The following is a 15,502-nucleotide window of genomic DNA, read 5'->3' as shown; positions in this document are numbered from 1 at the left end:
GTATCATTAGTGTCTGTTTCCATCTCACAGTGGTCTACCACCATTCCAATCTATACCAAACACTTTCTTTGCTTTGTACCCCAAACTGTTTCTGATATTACTAAATAATGCAGGGTAAGCCCAACAATCAGTATAGAGTCACAGTGATTCATAGATAAGGCTGCAGTAAATCTATTAAGATGAACTTTCCAAACCATCTTTTATAATGGGCAAAGGTGTGTATCATTGGGAGTACAAAATACAGTAGAACTGCACTAATCCACATTCCACTCAAACAGCACACTATAATTTGGTCAATATTTTGTACAGCTCTCCTCACTTTTCAGTAAACAGTTAATAATAGCACATAACTTTTATGTTTTATCATTTTACATACATTTTGGGCCTCACCATGGTTAATGTGAAGTAGGACTTTATCCTGCTGTTGCTGGCAAAACATTCATTGACTAACTGGAAGCAGGATTAGACTTCCAATGAAGGTCTACTGTATACGCATACTGATATAAACAGGTTATGTAAGACACGATCATCAACTAGAACCTTAAAAATCAGTCTTCAACTGCATTTTCCTTTTTTTTTTTTGGCTTCTATGTGGGGACAAATACTCCTCTTTACTCATGAGAATAATTCCATTTGACATTAAGAAAATTCAGCTCCTATTTGTCAGATGGGTGTACCTATGGTCTAGTAGATAGTGCACAGGAATTAGTAGACCTGGATTCAACTTGTACCTCATCCACAGACTTCCTGTGTAACTTTGGGAAAGTCATTTTAAACTGCCCCTATGATTCAGAGGAGTATTATGAAGATAAAACAAACCATTAATGATTGTAAGGCCCTCACTAGTGATGAGAACGTAATAGCACATAGATAACTGTCAAAATAGTTAAGTGTGTTGGGTGCTGAGTTCTTTTAAAAATCTGACTTTTATTTAAGGCCCTAAAAGGGAGCTGAGCTTTTTGAAAAAGTCTCACTCCAGTTGTGGTGCTTGACACTTGAAAATCTGTCCCCCTCCCCCTTGTGAAAGGTGAACAGGATTTTCCAGGGTATGATATGAGATGTCACATACAGTAATGTTTTATTATTTATTATCGCACCAGTGTCAGATAAGAGGTAATACAACCTTTCTACTCCTCTTCAATATTCCCATTTAATATTCGATATTCCCACATTAAGTCTTTAGGTCACACCGTTCCATTGGATGATCATGTTCATTTGATTATGCTCCAGGATCTTTATGCTTTTTTTCAGAGATGTTACGTACAAGGACAGAATGCCTTACAGAAGTCTAGCACTATTACCTTTATCAACCAAATTGTAATCTCATCAAAAAAGATGTCAAATTAGTCTGATAAGATCTATTTTCCATAAACCGGTGTTGACTGGCATTAATTACATTAAGCTCATTTAAATTTTTATTGAGTTCCACATCAGTTGTTCCATTATTTCACCCAAGATCGATGTCAGTTCTACTCTTTTTAAATATTGGCACAACAATAGCTTTCTTCCAGTCCTCTGGAACTTCCCCAGTATTCCAAAATTTATTGAAAATGAACATTAACAACTCAGAGTTCATTGGCTAGCTTTTTAAAAACCCTTGAATGTAAGTTATCCAAACCTTCTTATTTGAAAATCTCTAACTTTACTCACTGCTTTATAATATCCTCTTTAGTTACTGTGGGAATGGAAAATATTTCAACATCTTCATATGGTAGGAATACATCATCCGGATTCTTCCCAAATACAATGTATTGAATGCTTATGCCTTTCTGCAATATTATTGACAATTCTACTATTTTCACCTAATAATGGACCAATAACATTGTTAGGATTACTTTTGTTGCTAATATACTGAAAGAAAACATCCTCCTTATTCCCTAATTCTAGAAGCCACAGATTTCTCTTTGTATCCTTTTGTGTCCTTTATCAATTTTATACAACTCTGAGCTTTAATTTATATTCACTGCTATCAGCTAGCCCATATATATATATATATATATATATATACACACACACATATATACATATTAGGTGCTTTCACTTTCTCTGTAAACCAGATTAGTTTTTTAACCAGTATACTTTTCCTCTCTTGATTACAGCTTTTTGGGGCATGTAGTAAAATGTTGTTAAATAGTTCCCAATTATGATTCCCATTTTTCTGTTTAAAGTCTTTCTCCCAGCTGATTTGGCTCATAATTGTTTCCAGCTTTGAAACTGGCCAATTTCAAACACCAAATACACGTATTTCTGATATGCTATTTGAACATAAGAAATGTAATCAAGCCATGTTCACTTTCACCTGAACAACCACTAACCTGTAGTTCTCTGATCAACTCCTCTTTGTCTGTCAAGATCAGGTTAATACAGAATTCCCTTGTGTTGGATGCAACACTGTTTGGGTTAGGAAATTGTAATCTATAATTTTATAAAATTTCAAGGATGTGTTAGTGTTGGCAGAATAAGATCTCCAGCATATGTAACTCATATTGAAGTCCCACACGATCATACAGGTGTTTTCCTTACAAATTATACATAAGTACATAAGGACAGACATCCTGATCCTGTTTTCTCATATGATTTGGTGGTATGTAGCAGTCAGCAACTAGAACCCCATCTTATTCTATATGTGTTAAAACTCTGATCATTATTATCTTAGAACACTGATATCCTAAATATAAAGATTATAGAGCCATAGCACATACCGTGGCACTCATTTGATAACATAAATCCTTTTCACATACAATTTTCCACGTCGAATGTCCAATCATGTTCCCCAAACTCTGTGTGATCCTGGGACTTTTGCCATTAGTTTTAATGGAAGCAGGATCCGTCCCTTAGTATATGTCCAAATAGAAGTGAGAGAGATTTGAGATAAGGCAGGCTGACAGTGTGAGCAAAATTAAGGAATTTGCCCTTGCTTGACAACCTCCAGGGCACAGTCCATCTGCTCCAGCCCCCATAGCTGCAGAGAGACCTCTGTTATTTAAAAAAAATAAATATTTTAACACAATAGAGGAACAAAAATTGTTAATATTGAGGACAGTTTACACACACATTTACCCAAGTTGGCTCCCCCTGGAGCCATTTTACAGTCAGTGAAGATAATGATCTTGTGAGCTGAAAGAAAAGCCTAATAGGAGCTGTCTGTAACTGCAGAACATTTTCAGGGGAAAAAATATTTTTTTTAAATGTATTTTTGTTTTTAAAAATGCATTCAACTGCTAAAGTCTCTGACCACGTTGGCACAGTTTCATGACGCAATTTTTTTTTTAAAGAAAAAGACAAGGGACTCATTTTCATATTTTGGGGCTTTGGTTGGGACCTATCCTTAATTATAAATTAAATACTAATAAATATTTCAGAGCCTGAATCCCCCAGCAGCTGGGAACCCTACAAATCACCATGATGTCACAGCAAACAACCGTGAATTTTATAAACATAAACAAAAGAAAGAAACCTTTTTTTTTTTAAATTCAGCCTAGGTCAAAATAAAGTTAGTACCATTTAATGACTATTCCGTAGCCCTTGATGGTCACAATCCAGATCTCAATGGACAGCTCCTGGTATCACATAAAGTACCATCACAACTAGTAATATTAACAACTTCCATCTCAGCAAAGAGATCAAGGATTGAACAGGTAATGGAGATTATGCCACCCTCTAACTCCGAGAGGTGAATTCTCTGAGAAAGGGCAGAGGCACATTGAGAGAGATGTAGAGTTGTACTGGGTCTTCCTGTGCTGTACTGGTACATAATCTTCGAATAACCAAAGACTTCATTCTCCAGCACTGTCAAGCCAGTGAATTTCATGAGCACTAGATTTACACAAAAATTGTACAAGGAAAAACTATTTTCATTTTTCCTATATTACATGTTTGAAAATAATCTTCTATCTTTTTTTTATATATTAGCAAAAGAATGAATACAGAATTTCATTTAAAGAACTAGAAGAGAGAGAGAGGCAGGAGCATGGCATGTGATATACTTATTCATTTCTCTGCTACAAACATGTTATTTCCATGTGAAAGACTAATATTTAAATTAATTAAAGCTCTGATGAAGTTTCAGTGGTGGTCACTTCTCTAAAGACAAAAAGGAGTTTCCTTATATTCATTCTCGGTTTCTATCTTCATCTTCAGTATGTCATGATACATTTCTTGAATTAAATGTATCTTCTTACCCTTTTAACATCCAGGACAAAAATCACCAAGTATCTGTGTAAGAATTTTCTTACCAAAAAAAACCAAAAAACAACCCCCCCACACCTTTTACTTCTTGCAGTCATCAAAAATATCCCCTAAAATATTTCTACACATTTAGTTCACATAAGACAATAACAACCAGTAATAAAAATTATACTCTCAAGTACATTCATTTTGCTCTAAAAATAAAACAGCAACAAAGAAATCACAAAACTTCAGATTCTTAAGAGACATTTTATTCCTGTGTTAAAGGGAGTAAATTTAGTGCAACAACAACAATCTCTAAAACTGTAAAAAGCTGGAAGAAGCTGTCCCCTTTCAAAAGAGGTTTTCATGCAACTTTAAATTTACTGTAATACATTTTAATATCAAATCTTGTTTTATATAATACTACATTGCTTTGTACAGAATACAAACATATTTGTGTATATATCATTAACAACATTATAAATGACATCATAATAATCAGCGATATAGTGTATCTTCATTTTTGTTTGCATTATATTTTCCAGCTGCTGGTTTCAGAAAATTACCACAGGAGTTCTTCTCTTCATGCACAGCACACAGTAATTTGCAAATTCAAGCAAGGATGAAAATGTGATTGAAATATAGGATTTTTTTTCTAATGAAAAGTGTTATTGCATTATAAATTATTGCTAGAGTACTTTCATGGCTCTCTTCTCTGATGCTTATCCTTTTCAGGGGAATGTGCTCTGTTTAGAAACACAGCTACTTTAAGGATATGTTTGGCTTCAAATATATATTTTCCTCTTGGCACTGAAGAAATATATTAAATACAATGATTTGGGGACAAATTCTGCTATCTGTAACTTAAAAAATCCCACTGAATTAAACTGGAGGCTTGCCAAAGTGAGGACTGTAGGATCCCTTTGTTTTTATGTATCTTTACAACAGAAACCAAGGTTTACCTATTTACATCTAATGGCTGTTTGGAGCTCTCTCTCGCATGCCTATAGAACTGTAATACTGCCTAATGTTCCTCCAATAATGTATTTGCAGTGTTTTTACTGTACATAACAGAAAATGTTACTGCATATTTCTGTTTACACATGAAGCTCTTATAGTTTATTGATTGCAGTCAAAAGGTTTCTCTCTTAACTCTGAAGTCAATGACCGGGGTGTGTTAAATTATTTATATCAAATGAAAACTGATAAGGAAAGTCCTTGAAAACATCATTGGCAGCCATATTCATTTGTTAAACTTAGAGTTCTGGACTAAATACAGATGTTTGGCCACGGAAAACAGAGTAGAATACAGAAGCAAACACCACCAGCCATAGGCAGCAATGAAACTGGGAGCCTCTTGGTAACTCCAATCCTGCATTTAATCCTCCAAATGCTAAGGAATAACAACACTTTTATTTCTAGTAGCAATATCATGGGAACATTACTCTGTATAATTTTCATGCAGGATGGACATGTGCAGAACAGCTGTCTGGTGAAGCATTTTTCCTCAGCTCTTACTATAGATATCCCAAGGCATCACATGAACACAGGAAGTTTTTTCCATTGACAAAACAATGCAACACTGACCCTACTTACTGAAACACGAGGAAAACATTCTCAGTCTCCATTTTAAATTATTCATTCTGGATTGTAATTTGTTTTCTCCTACCTGGCCCATCCCAGTCATCTGTCTCCACAATGAGCCGTCCTGGTTTCTCTGATTGTGCATCACCATCTGATTCTGCTGTTTCCTGGCTGCCCTCTTCATCACCTGAAGAGAAGAAATACATAAAATTTAAATAATTTCTATGACACTCAGAATATTCATAATAAGCATACATGTGTGTATGTGAGTGCATATATTATACAGTATATAAATAGAGAGAAGATAACATTTTTGAACAACTAAACACCCATGAATAATCAATGGCTACAAATAACTATGTATATAGGGCTTGATCTCACAATCCTTGTGAAACCTCTCCTGGAGATCAGTGTGGACAAGGATGAGGACCTTTTTCTTATAATTTTTTGTCTAGTAGTTAGGGTATTTACTTGGGATGTAAGAGAGCACCAGTTCAAGCCTCCCCTCTGCCTGCTGAGGAGCAGAAATTTGAACGGAGGTATCCTACCTCTCAGTTGAATGCCCTAGATATTAGGTATGAGTCTGATGTGGGTCTCCTCAGCCTCTCCTGTTAAAGCTGTTCCACTTTGGATAAATAACTACAGAGTCATTGGGCCAGAGAAAGAGAGACCATGCATGAGAATGACTCTATAACTGGTGGTTAGAGCACTTACCCAGGATCAAGCCCCCTATTCCAATGACTCTAATTATTTAAACAACAGCTTTAACTAGAGAAATTGAGGACATCCCATGTCAGAATATCCCATAGCCCAGGGTTAGTGCACTCACCTGAGAGGTGGGAAACCTCTGTTCAGCTCCCTTGTCCTCAATAGGTGGAGGGATGGAGAGCTTGAACTGATGTTCTCCCACCTCCCAGATGAGTACCCTAACCACTGGACTAAAGTTATAAGGGAGAGTAGCAGCCTCTGCCTTTCCTCCTCCAGTTGCTTTGCACGGAATTAGGCTTGCTCAGAGCAAGCGTACCTGGATTGGGCCCTGCAAGTGTGGTACGTGACCGAACACTTGTCTTCCCTCAGTTTCTGAATTGTATTGAGGCTTAGGCAGGTGATGCATCTGGATGCTAGAGTGGGGGAGCAGCACATGATCGGAGGCAGAAACACAAGTGCATAGGGAACTTTTACTGCAAAAACATAGGTGCTGAGTGAGTTTAGGCACTTAAAAGGTTTGGTGGCACTTGAGTGGAGATCCTGTGAATACCAGAGGCACATACGTTCCTTTATGAATCTAGCCCCAATGTTCATAACCAAATGTGAATCCAATAAGAGGAAAAGGAACACATCATCATTTAATGTGGCACAGGTGATCATGACTCAAAGGATAGGAAAACTGTAAAATGGAATATACTATTTGAAACGTATCGGGTAGTATTTTAAAGTCTCTAACAATGCAGGCAAAGAGGCAAACAGTGACAGCTTGCAAATAAACAATTTCAAATGTATAAACAGTGTTTCTGAAAAATAAATATTTTTTACATAAAATACAGGCTTTCCAATTTTTATTAAACCAACTTTTATTACAAGTAGTTACAGTATTTCAATATTAACCTCTTACAGAAATTCTTCGACAACAGAACTATTGAACTTTCTCAACTAGGAGTGTTACAGTAGCTGTTAGTCACCCTATAATTATTTTGCAATCAGCTAAACCGACAAAGTATTTTTAACAATGAACAGTTCAGAAATGATAGATCTACTTTCTTGTTCACAACTGCTTATCACAGCATAGATATCATATATGTTTTCCAGGTGCTTCCTATAGTTAGGATACCTTCACAGAAGCCGCTCATGAAAGATAAGGTCATAAAAGAGATGAAAAATGTGCGAGCTTCATACACTCATGGTTTTATCATCAGACAAGATAGCTTTGGGTAAAGTACTGTACCAGTCACAAACATCAAACTGTAGCTCATATTGGAGTGAGAGAACATTAAAATTTTGGAATTCAGTTTGTGCTCATTCTCCCTCACAGCATAAATGTAAACCTAAATTATTATAGGTTTCTTATATAGTTATTCAGAATGAAACATCACTTCTCAGTTATAATATTCAAGATTGTTAAAAAAAACAGGTTTGATACAGAGACTCACGAATATCATTTCTCATATTAGGCTCCAATTTAACAAGGTACATGTGTAACTTTAAGTATATTATTAGTCCCACTAAAGCCAATGAGACCACGCACATCCTTAAAATTATACACATGCTTAAATAACATGTTGAACTGGAACCTTAGTAGAAACTACAGACAAGATTTTCAGCTTCTGTAAATCAGCATAGCCAACACGACTATCAGTATATACCCATTGAGGATCTAGCCCTGGAAATCCAATGGAAGCAGCTTATTCAGTGAAAATAGTGTTGCTTTTCTGGGATCCCTGCAGACTGACCTCAGATACTTTGAAGGGAACCACATCCAAGTTGAAATAGTTTATTTGGATTTGCACTGAAATTATTGCTAAATTTTGACAACATATGGATGTCTTAAAATACATACCATCTGAAGTGGAGATCCTTGTAAAATAATTTTAAAATATAACTTTCTTAGATTCTGTACGCACTTAAAAATAAAAAAGCAAAAAATGAAAAGCAAAACACTCTAATGCTGATAGTCGTAAGTTTTCAGCATATACAAAACATGTATAGTACATACGTATAACGCCAAAAATTCTACTTAAATTTATAATCCGTTTGTTGTACAAGAATGCTGACCTTAAGAATAAAGCTATTAAAAACAAATTGTGAGTGATGTTTTCATACCTCACCATACTAGGCATCACTTGATTTGGGAACCAGGTAGATAAGACTACAGTGACTACGAAGTTATGCTATGAAATTCTTTCTTAGAAGCCTTGCAAGAAGGAAAAATATAACAGAGGTAATCTCTTTCAGTGAAGCTGCCATGAAAGTAGGGCATTGGGATACTGGAGAATTTACAACTATCAGGGCCAGACTCTGATATCACTTATACTGATGTAAGTCAGGAGTAACATGAGCAGTGTAAAACTAAAAGTATGAGCAGAATCTGGCCCTCAACACAGAACATAAATTATTCCCCTAGCTACATCTGCATGAATGAGCCGAGCTCTTTTACACAGGTCAATCCAGTGAATTTTATTTCAAATGTGGTAACCAGTCACCTCAGCATTTTGTGTTTCTGAAACCATTTATGTTATTGCTTTCTGCACTCTTCTTAACATTCAGTTTGGATAGTACTGGTCAGGAATCAGTGTTTAACCTGGACTGAATCTTATTTAGGATAACTTCAGGCTCCTAGTTGCTCTGGACAATCTCACAATAAGGTTCCTTAACCACAGTATGGCAAATATTGGGGACAATCCACGGGTAATTCTCCTAAAGTGTTTTTTTTTCAGGGGGAGGGGGAAGGCAGTGATAATGGGGTTTACATGCAAAGGTGAGCACACAGTATTTAAACTGCCAGTTGCCAGAATCCACTCACTGACTAGAAAGGCAGATGCAATGTTCTACTCCAAAATCATTCTATCAATGTCAGACATTTCTGCCAATTTCAGGTACTACTGTATTCTTAAGAATTGGGTAAGACCTCACACTGTTCTCAGGTTATTTAGTCAGTCTAACATTTCTTCTTCTCTAGATCTTTGATACTCTGTTGGTGACTGTACTGCTTAATTTTCTAATCCATGTGTTTATCTCCATTAGAGAAAAACACCATCTGCACTACTGCATTTCCTGCAGAACAGTGAAAATGTTACATTACTTAGTACTTTTCCTGTACACAATATCCCAGCGCAGCATTTATATTCAAACCAATTATCCTGAAGCTGTTCTATGAACACAACAAGAAATATCATCTGAGGAGTCAAGGTGAACTGTTTCCCTGTTTCCCATTGATTCCTAAGAGCTCTCTAGACTTCCCATCCTTTCCCCAGTGAACAGCTGCTCCAAAGCTGAAAAAATAATTCCTATTTTAGGGCTCAATCTTGAAAGGCTCTAAGCACATTATCCTGATTCAGCAAAGCACTTAGGGCCAGATTTTTAAAGCTACTGAGACATCTAAAGTTGCAGATAGGTATGTAGTGCAATTTTTAAAGGTGATTTCAATGGAAGCGAGGTACCTAGGTGCTTTTGAAAACCCCATTAAGCACTTATCTGCATCTGTAAAGGTCTAAATGCTTTTACAAATCTGCCCCTTAATCAAGTGCTTAACTTTATGCATGTGAGTAATTAAGTCAAAAGGATACTCACATGCTTACAGTTAAGCACGTGCTATGTACGTTGCTGAATCAAGACCAAACTTCTCAGTATCTTGCAGGATGAAGCCTTTCGTTGACAGATTTCAAATTTTCCCCAGCCATTCCTCCTCTGATGTACAGAAAAATGTTAAAGCTCTCCTATTGTATAAAAATGTGAGCAGTGGGCATTATTAGTTATTATTTGCATTTTGGTAGCACCTAGAATCCTCAATCATAGATTAGGGCCCTACTGTGCTAGTGTAGCAGAGTGGTCACCCCACTTCTGCCCTGCAGGGCTTAAAACAGCCCTGGGAGAGGCTAGGCTGATTGGGGAAGGCAGCCACAGCTGGGGCCACACCCCAATCAGGCCGCAGCTAGCTCTATAAAAGCCAGGGAAGTGCAAGCAGTCCCTCTCTAGCTGTAGAGGGAGATGGACTTGGCTGCAGGGACCTAAGCAAAGTACCTGAGTGGAGCAGGACTGGGAAAAGGCCAGAGAGGCTGGGGAGCTCTAGGCTGGCAACTCCCCAGGCTGCAGGGCCTTGTCCAAGGCCCCACAGAGGCACTAGGTTGCAGAGAGAGGCAGCAGGTCCAGACCCAACCTTGCCTATGATGAGTGGCTTTTGCACTGCAGTCTGCACTAGGGAGTGGGGGCTTGATGATGACTGGCAGACTGAGGCAAGGTGGGGATTAGAGCGTTTGGGGTTCCCCATGCAAGCAGAGGACCCCCCACAGATCCAGGTACACCCCGAAGAGCAGGTAGGGAGTGGTCCAGGGCAGCTGACCAGAGACTCGGTCAGCATGTTGCAGCTGAATTCCATGCTGACCCAGTGGTGAAATATTCCACCACTGTTAGGGCACTAGGTTGGGGCCTGGTGGAATTGGGTGGGCCTGGGTCCCCTTACCGTTTGCCACCCCACCCCTGGATTGGCAGCCGCCCCTCTCTAGGCCAAGAGACCTGCATTTGTTGGCCGTCCATGGAGGTAGGACACCCAACCCCTGTGCTGCTCTGCCCAGATAACAGGCAGAGCCCCTGACTGTAGGCCAGAGCCTTCAATTGTTTGCTGCCCCACCATGACTGATGGCCAGGCCTTATAGACTTGTACTACTCTACCCTTAAACTGTTCAATGCTCTGCTAATTCCCTGACTCGAGGCGACATTAGGGGTGCCAACTGTCTAATCACACAAACCCAAAAACTCTTGTCCCACCCCATCTGCCCTGCCCCTTCTCTGAGGCCCTGCCTTGCTCACTCCATCTCCACTCCCTCCATTGCTTGCTTTCCCCCACCCTCACTCACTTTCACCAGGCTGAGGCAGGGCTGGGACTGAGGGGATCAGAGTGTGGGAGGGGGCTCTGGGCTGAACCTGGGGTAGCGGGTTCGGGTGCTGGAGGGGGCTCCAGGCTGGGGCAGTGGATTGGGGTGTGGGAGGGGCTGAGAGCTGCAGGCTCTGGGAGAGAGGTGCTTACCTCGGGCAGCATAGTAAGGCAAAGGCAAGCTCCCTGCTTGCCCTGGCCCCACGCTGCTCCAAGAAGCAGCAGGCATGTCCCTGTGACCCTATGGGTGGCGCCAGGGGGTCTCCATGCACTGCCCATGCCCACAAGTGCTGCCCCACAGCTCCCACTGGCCGCAGTTCTTGGTCAATGGGAGCTTTGGAGTGGGTGCTTGGGGCAGGGACAGCATGCAGAGACCCCCTGGCCCTCCCAGGGGCTGCAGGGATGTGCCGACCACTTCTGGGAGCAGCATGGGACCAGGGTGGGTGGGGAGCATGCCTGAGCCCTGCTGGACTTTTAGGGGCCTAAAATCTCCCAGTTTGGCTTCAGTAGCCTCCAGGAGATAGAGACTGATTCCAGGAGACTACTGGCAAAACGAGGAGGATTGGCAACCCTAGGAGATACCCAGTGACATAGTGAGGCGGAGTGGCCTCCCACTTATCCAGAGCGGGAGGGACCACCGCTGACCCACTACACTCCTCCATGAGTTAAGTTGCAATGATTATCAGAAAACAAAAACTAGTACTGTCTATCTTGTGTGTCCATACCAATCCAGTTTGTCTCCCAGATTCCAAGAATGTTCAGAGTATTACTCCTGCAACGTCCTGCAGTTTCAAAAACAGTCAGGACATCTTATGTGCCAAAACAAGTGACAGAATTAACTGTCACAAGAAATTGGTTCCTTTAGTTCTGTGTCATCCATCATAATCCTTTCAGCAATAATATTTATCCCATCAGGTCACAGATGTGGGACTCCTTTATTTTTTCCAGTGCTTTGAGAGTTATATTATTGCCACCATCCACAGCCATTGATTAAGGGTGCAAAGCTTGTGCACAACTGAGTTCTTTGGACCCTCCACCAGCATTCAAAACCATGAAGAGAAGACATCAGATGAAATAGGTGGAAGAAATAGAAGCTCCCACCCCCAAAAAATCAAACAGATATACAGCTGTAATACTCTATGCAAGCAAATGGATAAAAGTATGTCACTTGTGTATTTCATATTTTATGGGAGCTTACCTCTAATGCATTTGAAATTCTTACTTTGAGTCAAGTTAAATTTTCACAATTTCTAGGAAAGGGGACAGCATAGTACTTGTGGTGACTAAATAATCCTTTTTGGGGTTGTGGTGACTAAATCACAGCATGATAAAGTTCACAATTTCACTGTTCTTAAGGAGCGCAAAAGGTACTGACTGAAAAGGCAGGAGCTGCTCTCATCCCACAACTCTGCACATTTTAAAGCCATTATCTAGTTAACTCTATTTGTTTGCTTTTTTAAAAAATCTAGCTTGCTAGTTAATTGTGAAATTTAGTTTTCTGTTCAATGACCCTGCCCTCGCTTCCTGATTATGAGCAGGGTGTGCTTGGACACAAAGGGTCAAATCCTGATCCTACTGAAATCACTGGGAACTCTGGCATGCATTTCAATGGGACCAAGATTTGACCTCTAGAGACGACATCCAGGGTAGCAGCCAAAGGAGAATAGAGTAGTTGACAAGCAGTCTCCCAGTTGCTATTCAGAGACCCTTCAGTTTTGTGAAAAAAAAAACTTCAAACACTTTTTGCTATCTCCTTCCTTTTCTATCAAAAAAAAAAAAAGGTTGTCCCCCCTCTGAGGGATAGAAAGCAATGACAGACAAAGGGATTAAGGAGGAGGCATATGTTAGTAAGAAAAAAGCCTCCTTTCATCATGGAAAGAGTCAACTTTAACTAATTTGTGCCCTTCCACAGCTGCCACGAGATCCCTCACTTCTCCAGATCCATATGCTGCATCTGATGAAGAAATGGAGGATGCTCAGGATCCAGCAAAGCCAGAAAAAGTAGATTATCTGCATTCCATTCAACTGAGACAAACTGAAATTAACCCACACTCTGCTGAGTGGAAAGCCTTACCCGTAAACCCTCAATCTACACACAAAGAAATCAGTCTGATACTGTATTTCTTTACAGGAATGTTACTGAAAAGTGTTATTTTTTTAATGGCATGGACGATCTTTTTTTGTCCTATGAGACGAACACACATCACATATACATGCCCTCTCCTATCTCTGCTTAACAAAAAGAATTAATGTGCCCTTCAGTTACTTGGAAAGCCCACATAAAGAAAACATAACAAATTACAAATAACTAAAAAAAAAAATTAAAGGAGTATGAGCTCCAGGAAAACAGAAGTATTGCCAGGGAAAGATAATGTCGGGCCTGGTGGGGGTGTGGGGTCTGGTGCCAAGCAAAGCTGGGGGCTGTTCAATCACCTCTATCAGTGCTCTATCAGTGTCTACACTCCAGCCAAATCCAGAGAAAACAAGGAGTCAAAGATTCAGGTCAATAAGCTTATAGGCGATTTGCACAAACAGCTCCTCCAGCAAGGTAAAAAACAAAGTCATATTGGCTTTTCTTTTTCATTCCTTCTCTTTGAACTCCCTCGTCCAAAACACATCCTGGAAATGTCAGTGTTATATACAAGAATTTAAAGAGCTGAGCTTCTTAATCCCGTTAAGAAAAAGAACAAAGTTGCCTGTAAAGATCTCCTTATTGAGCTCAAAGTGATTATGGTATAGCTGCCTTATGGTGATCCTGCTTCTAGTTGCTGTAGAATCAGAGGAGGTAAAAATATGTCATTAAAGCCACTACTGAGGAGGAAAGAACTACACTGACTGAAAAAGGTTTCTGAAAAAAAAAAGCTAAACCTGCTTTCTGATCCAAATGAACACAGCAAACAGCAAGCAAGGTTGTTAGACATTACAGCAAGGTAGACGAATAGGGTGACCAGATGTCCTGCTTTTATAGGGACAGTTCTGATATTGGAGTCTTTTTCTTATATAGGCTCCTATTATCCCCCAACCCATGCCCTGATTTTTCACACTTGCTGTCTGGTCATCCTACAGACAAAGAGCAGAGAAAATTTACACACAAAATAAAACCACACACACGAGAAGGTAGAAGGAACTCAAAAAAATCATTTTCAGGGTGTTAAATGTTCAGCTGGTATTATAGATGGTGGCGGTGATAGCTTCACACATCCAGTATGAAGGAAAATAAAAGACGGTTACTCACCTTTGTAACTGTTGTTCTTCGAGATGAGTTGCTCATATCCATTCCAATTAGGTGTGCGCACGCCCCGTGCACGTTCATCGGAGACTTTTTACCCTAGCAACACTCGGTGGGCCGGCAGGTCGCCCCCTGGAGTGGCGCCGGTATGGCGCCTGATATATACCCCTGCTGGCCCGCCCGCTCCTCAGTTCTTTCTTGCCGGCTACTCCGACAGTGGGGAAGGAGGGCGGGTGTGGAATGGATATGAGCAACACATCTCGAAGAACAACAGTTACAAAGGTGAGTAACCGTCTTTTCTTCTTCGAGTGCTTGCTCATATCCATTCCAATTAGGTAATTCCCAAGCCTTACCTAGGCAGTGGGGTCGGAGCGAGACGTTGCGGAATGTAAAACCGCTGCGCCAAAAACAGCATCGTCTCTAGCCTGCTGGACCAGTGCATAGTGTGATGCAAAGGTGTGTACAGAAGACCAGGTGGCCACGCGGCAGATTTCCTGTATGGGGACATGGGCCAAAAACGCGGCAGATGAAGCTTGAGCCCGGGTAGAATGGGCAGTTAGAGGACCCATCGGAACGTGGGCCAAGTCGTAACATGCCCAAATGCAGGATGTCACCCAGGATGCGATACGCTGGGAGGAGATTGCCATGCCCCTCATGCGTTCCGCCACTGCCACAAACAATTGAGGTGAACGGCGGAAGGGTTTGGTCCTCTCAATGTAGAAAGCGAGAGCCCTTCGGACATCTAAAGAATGGAGCTGTTGCTCTCGTCTGGAGGAATGCGGCTTCGGGCAAAAGACTGGCAGGAAGATGTCCTGGTTAACATGAAAGGCGGAGACGACCTTAGGGAGGAACGCCAGGTGTGGTGGCAGCTGCACCTTGTCCTTATGGAATACAGTATATGGAGGGTCCACGGTCAGAGCCCGAAGCTCCGAGAC

General features: G+C 40.4%; 1 protein-coding gene across 3 annotated transcripts in view; it reads right to left on the bottom strand.

The window, feature by feature from the left end:
- ZFPM2 (zinc finger protein, FOG family member 2) overlaps positions 1-15,502 on the bottom strand; it is a 482,727-nt gene that overhangs the window by 331,584 nt on the left and 135,641 nt on the right. For all 3 annotated transcript variants that reach the window (XM_050940635.1, XM_050940638.1, XM_050940636.1), the window contains one exon: positions 5,840-5,941. In XM_050940635.1, coding sequence (XP_050796592.1) covers positions 5,840-5,941 — 102 coding nt within the window. The remainder of the gene's footprint in view (positions 1-5,839; positions 5,942-15,502) is intronic.

Source organism: Gopherus flavomarginatus, chromosome 2, assembly GCF_025201925.1.
Source record: "Gopherus flavomarginatus isolate rGopFla2 chromosome 2, rGopFla2.mat.asm, whole genome shotgun sequence".
Taxonomy (NCBI): domain Eukaryota; kingdom Metazoa; phylum Chordata; order Testudines; family Testudinidae; genus Gopherus; species Gopherus flavomarginatus.
Note: the sequence above shows the minus strand (reverse complement) of the source record. Positions and strands in the feature narration are given on the sequence as shown.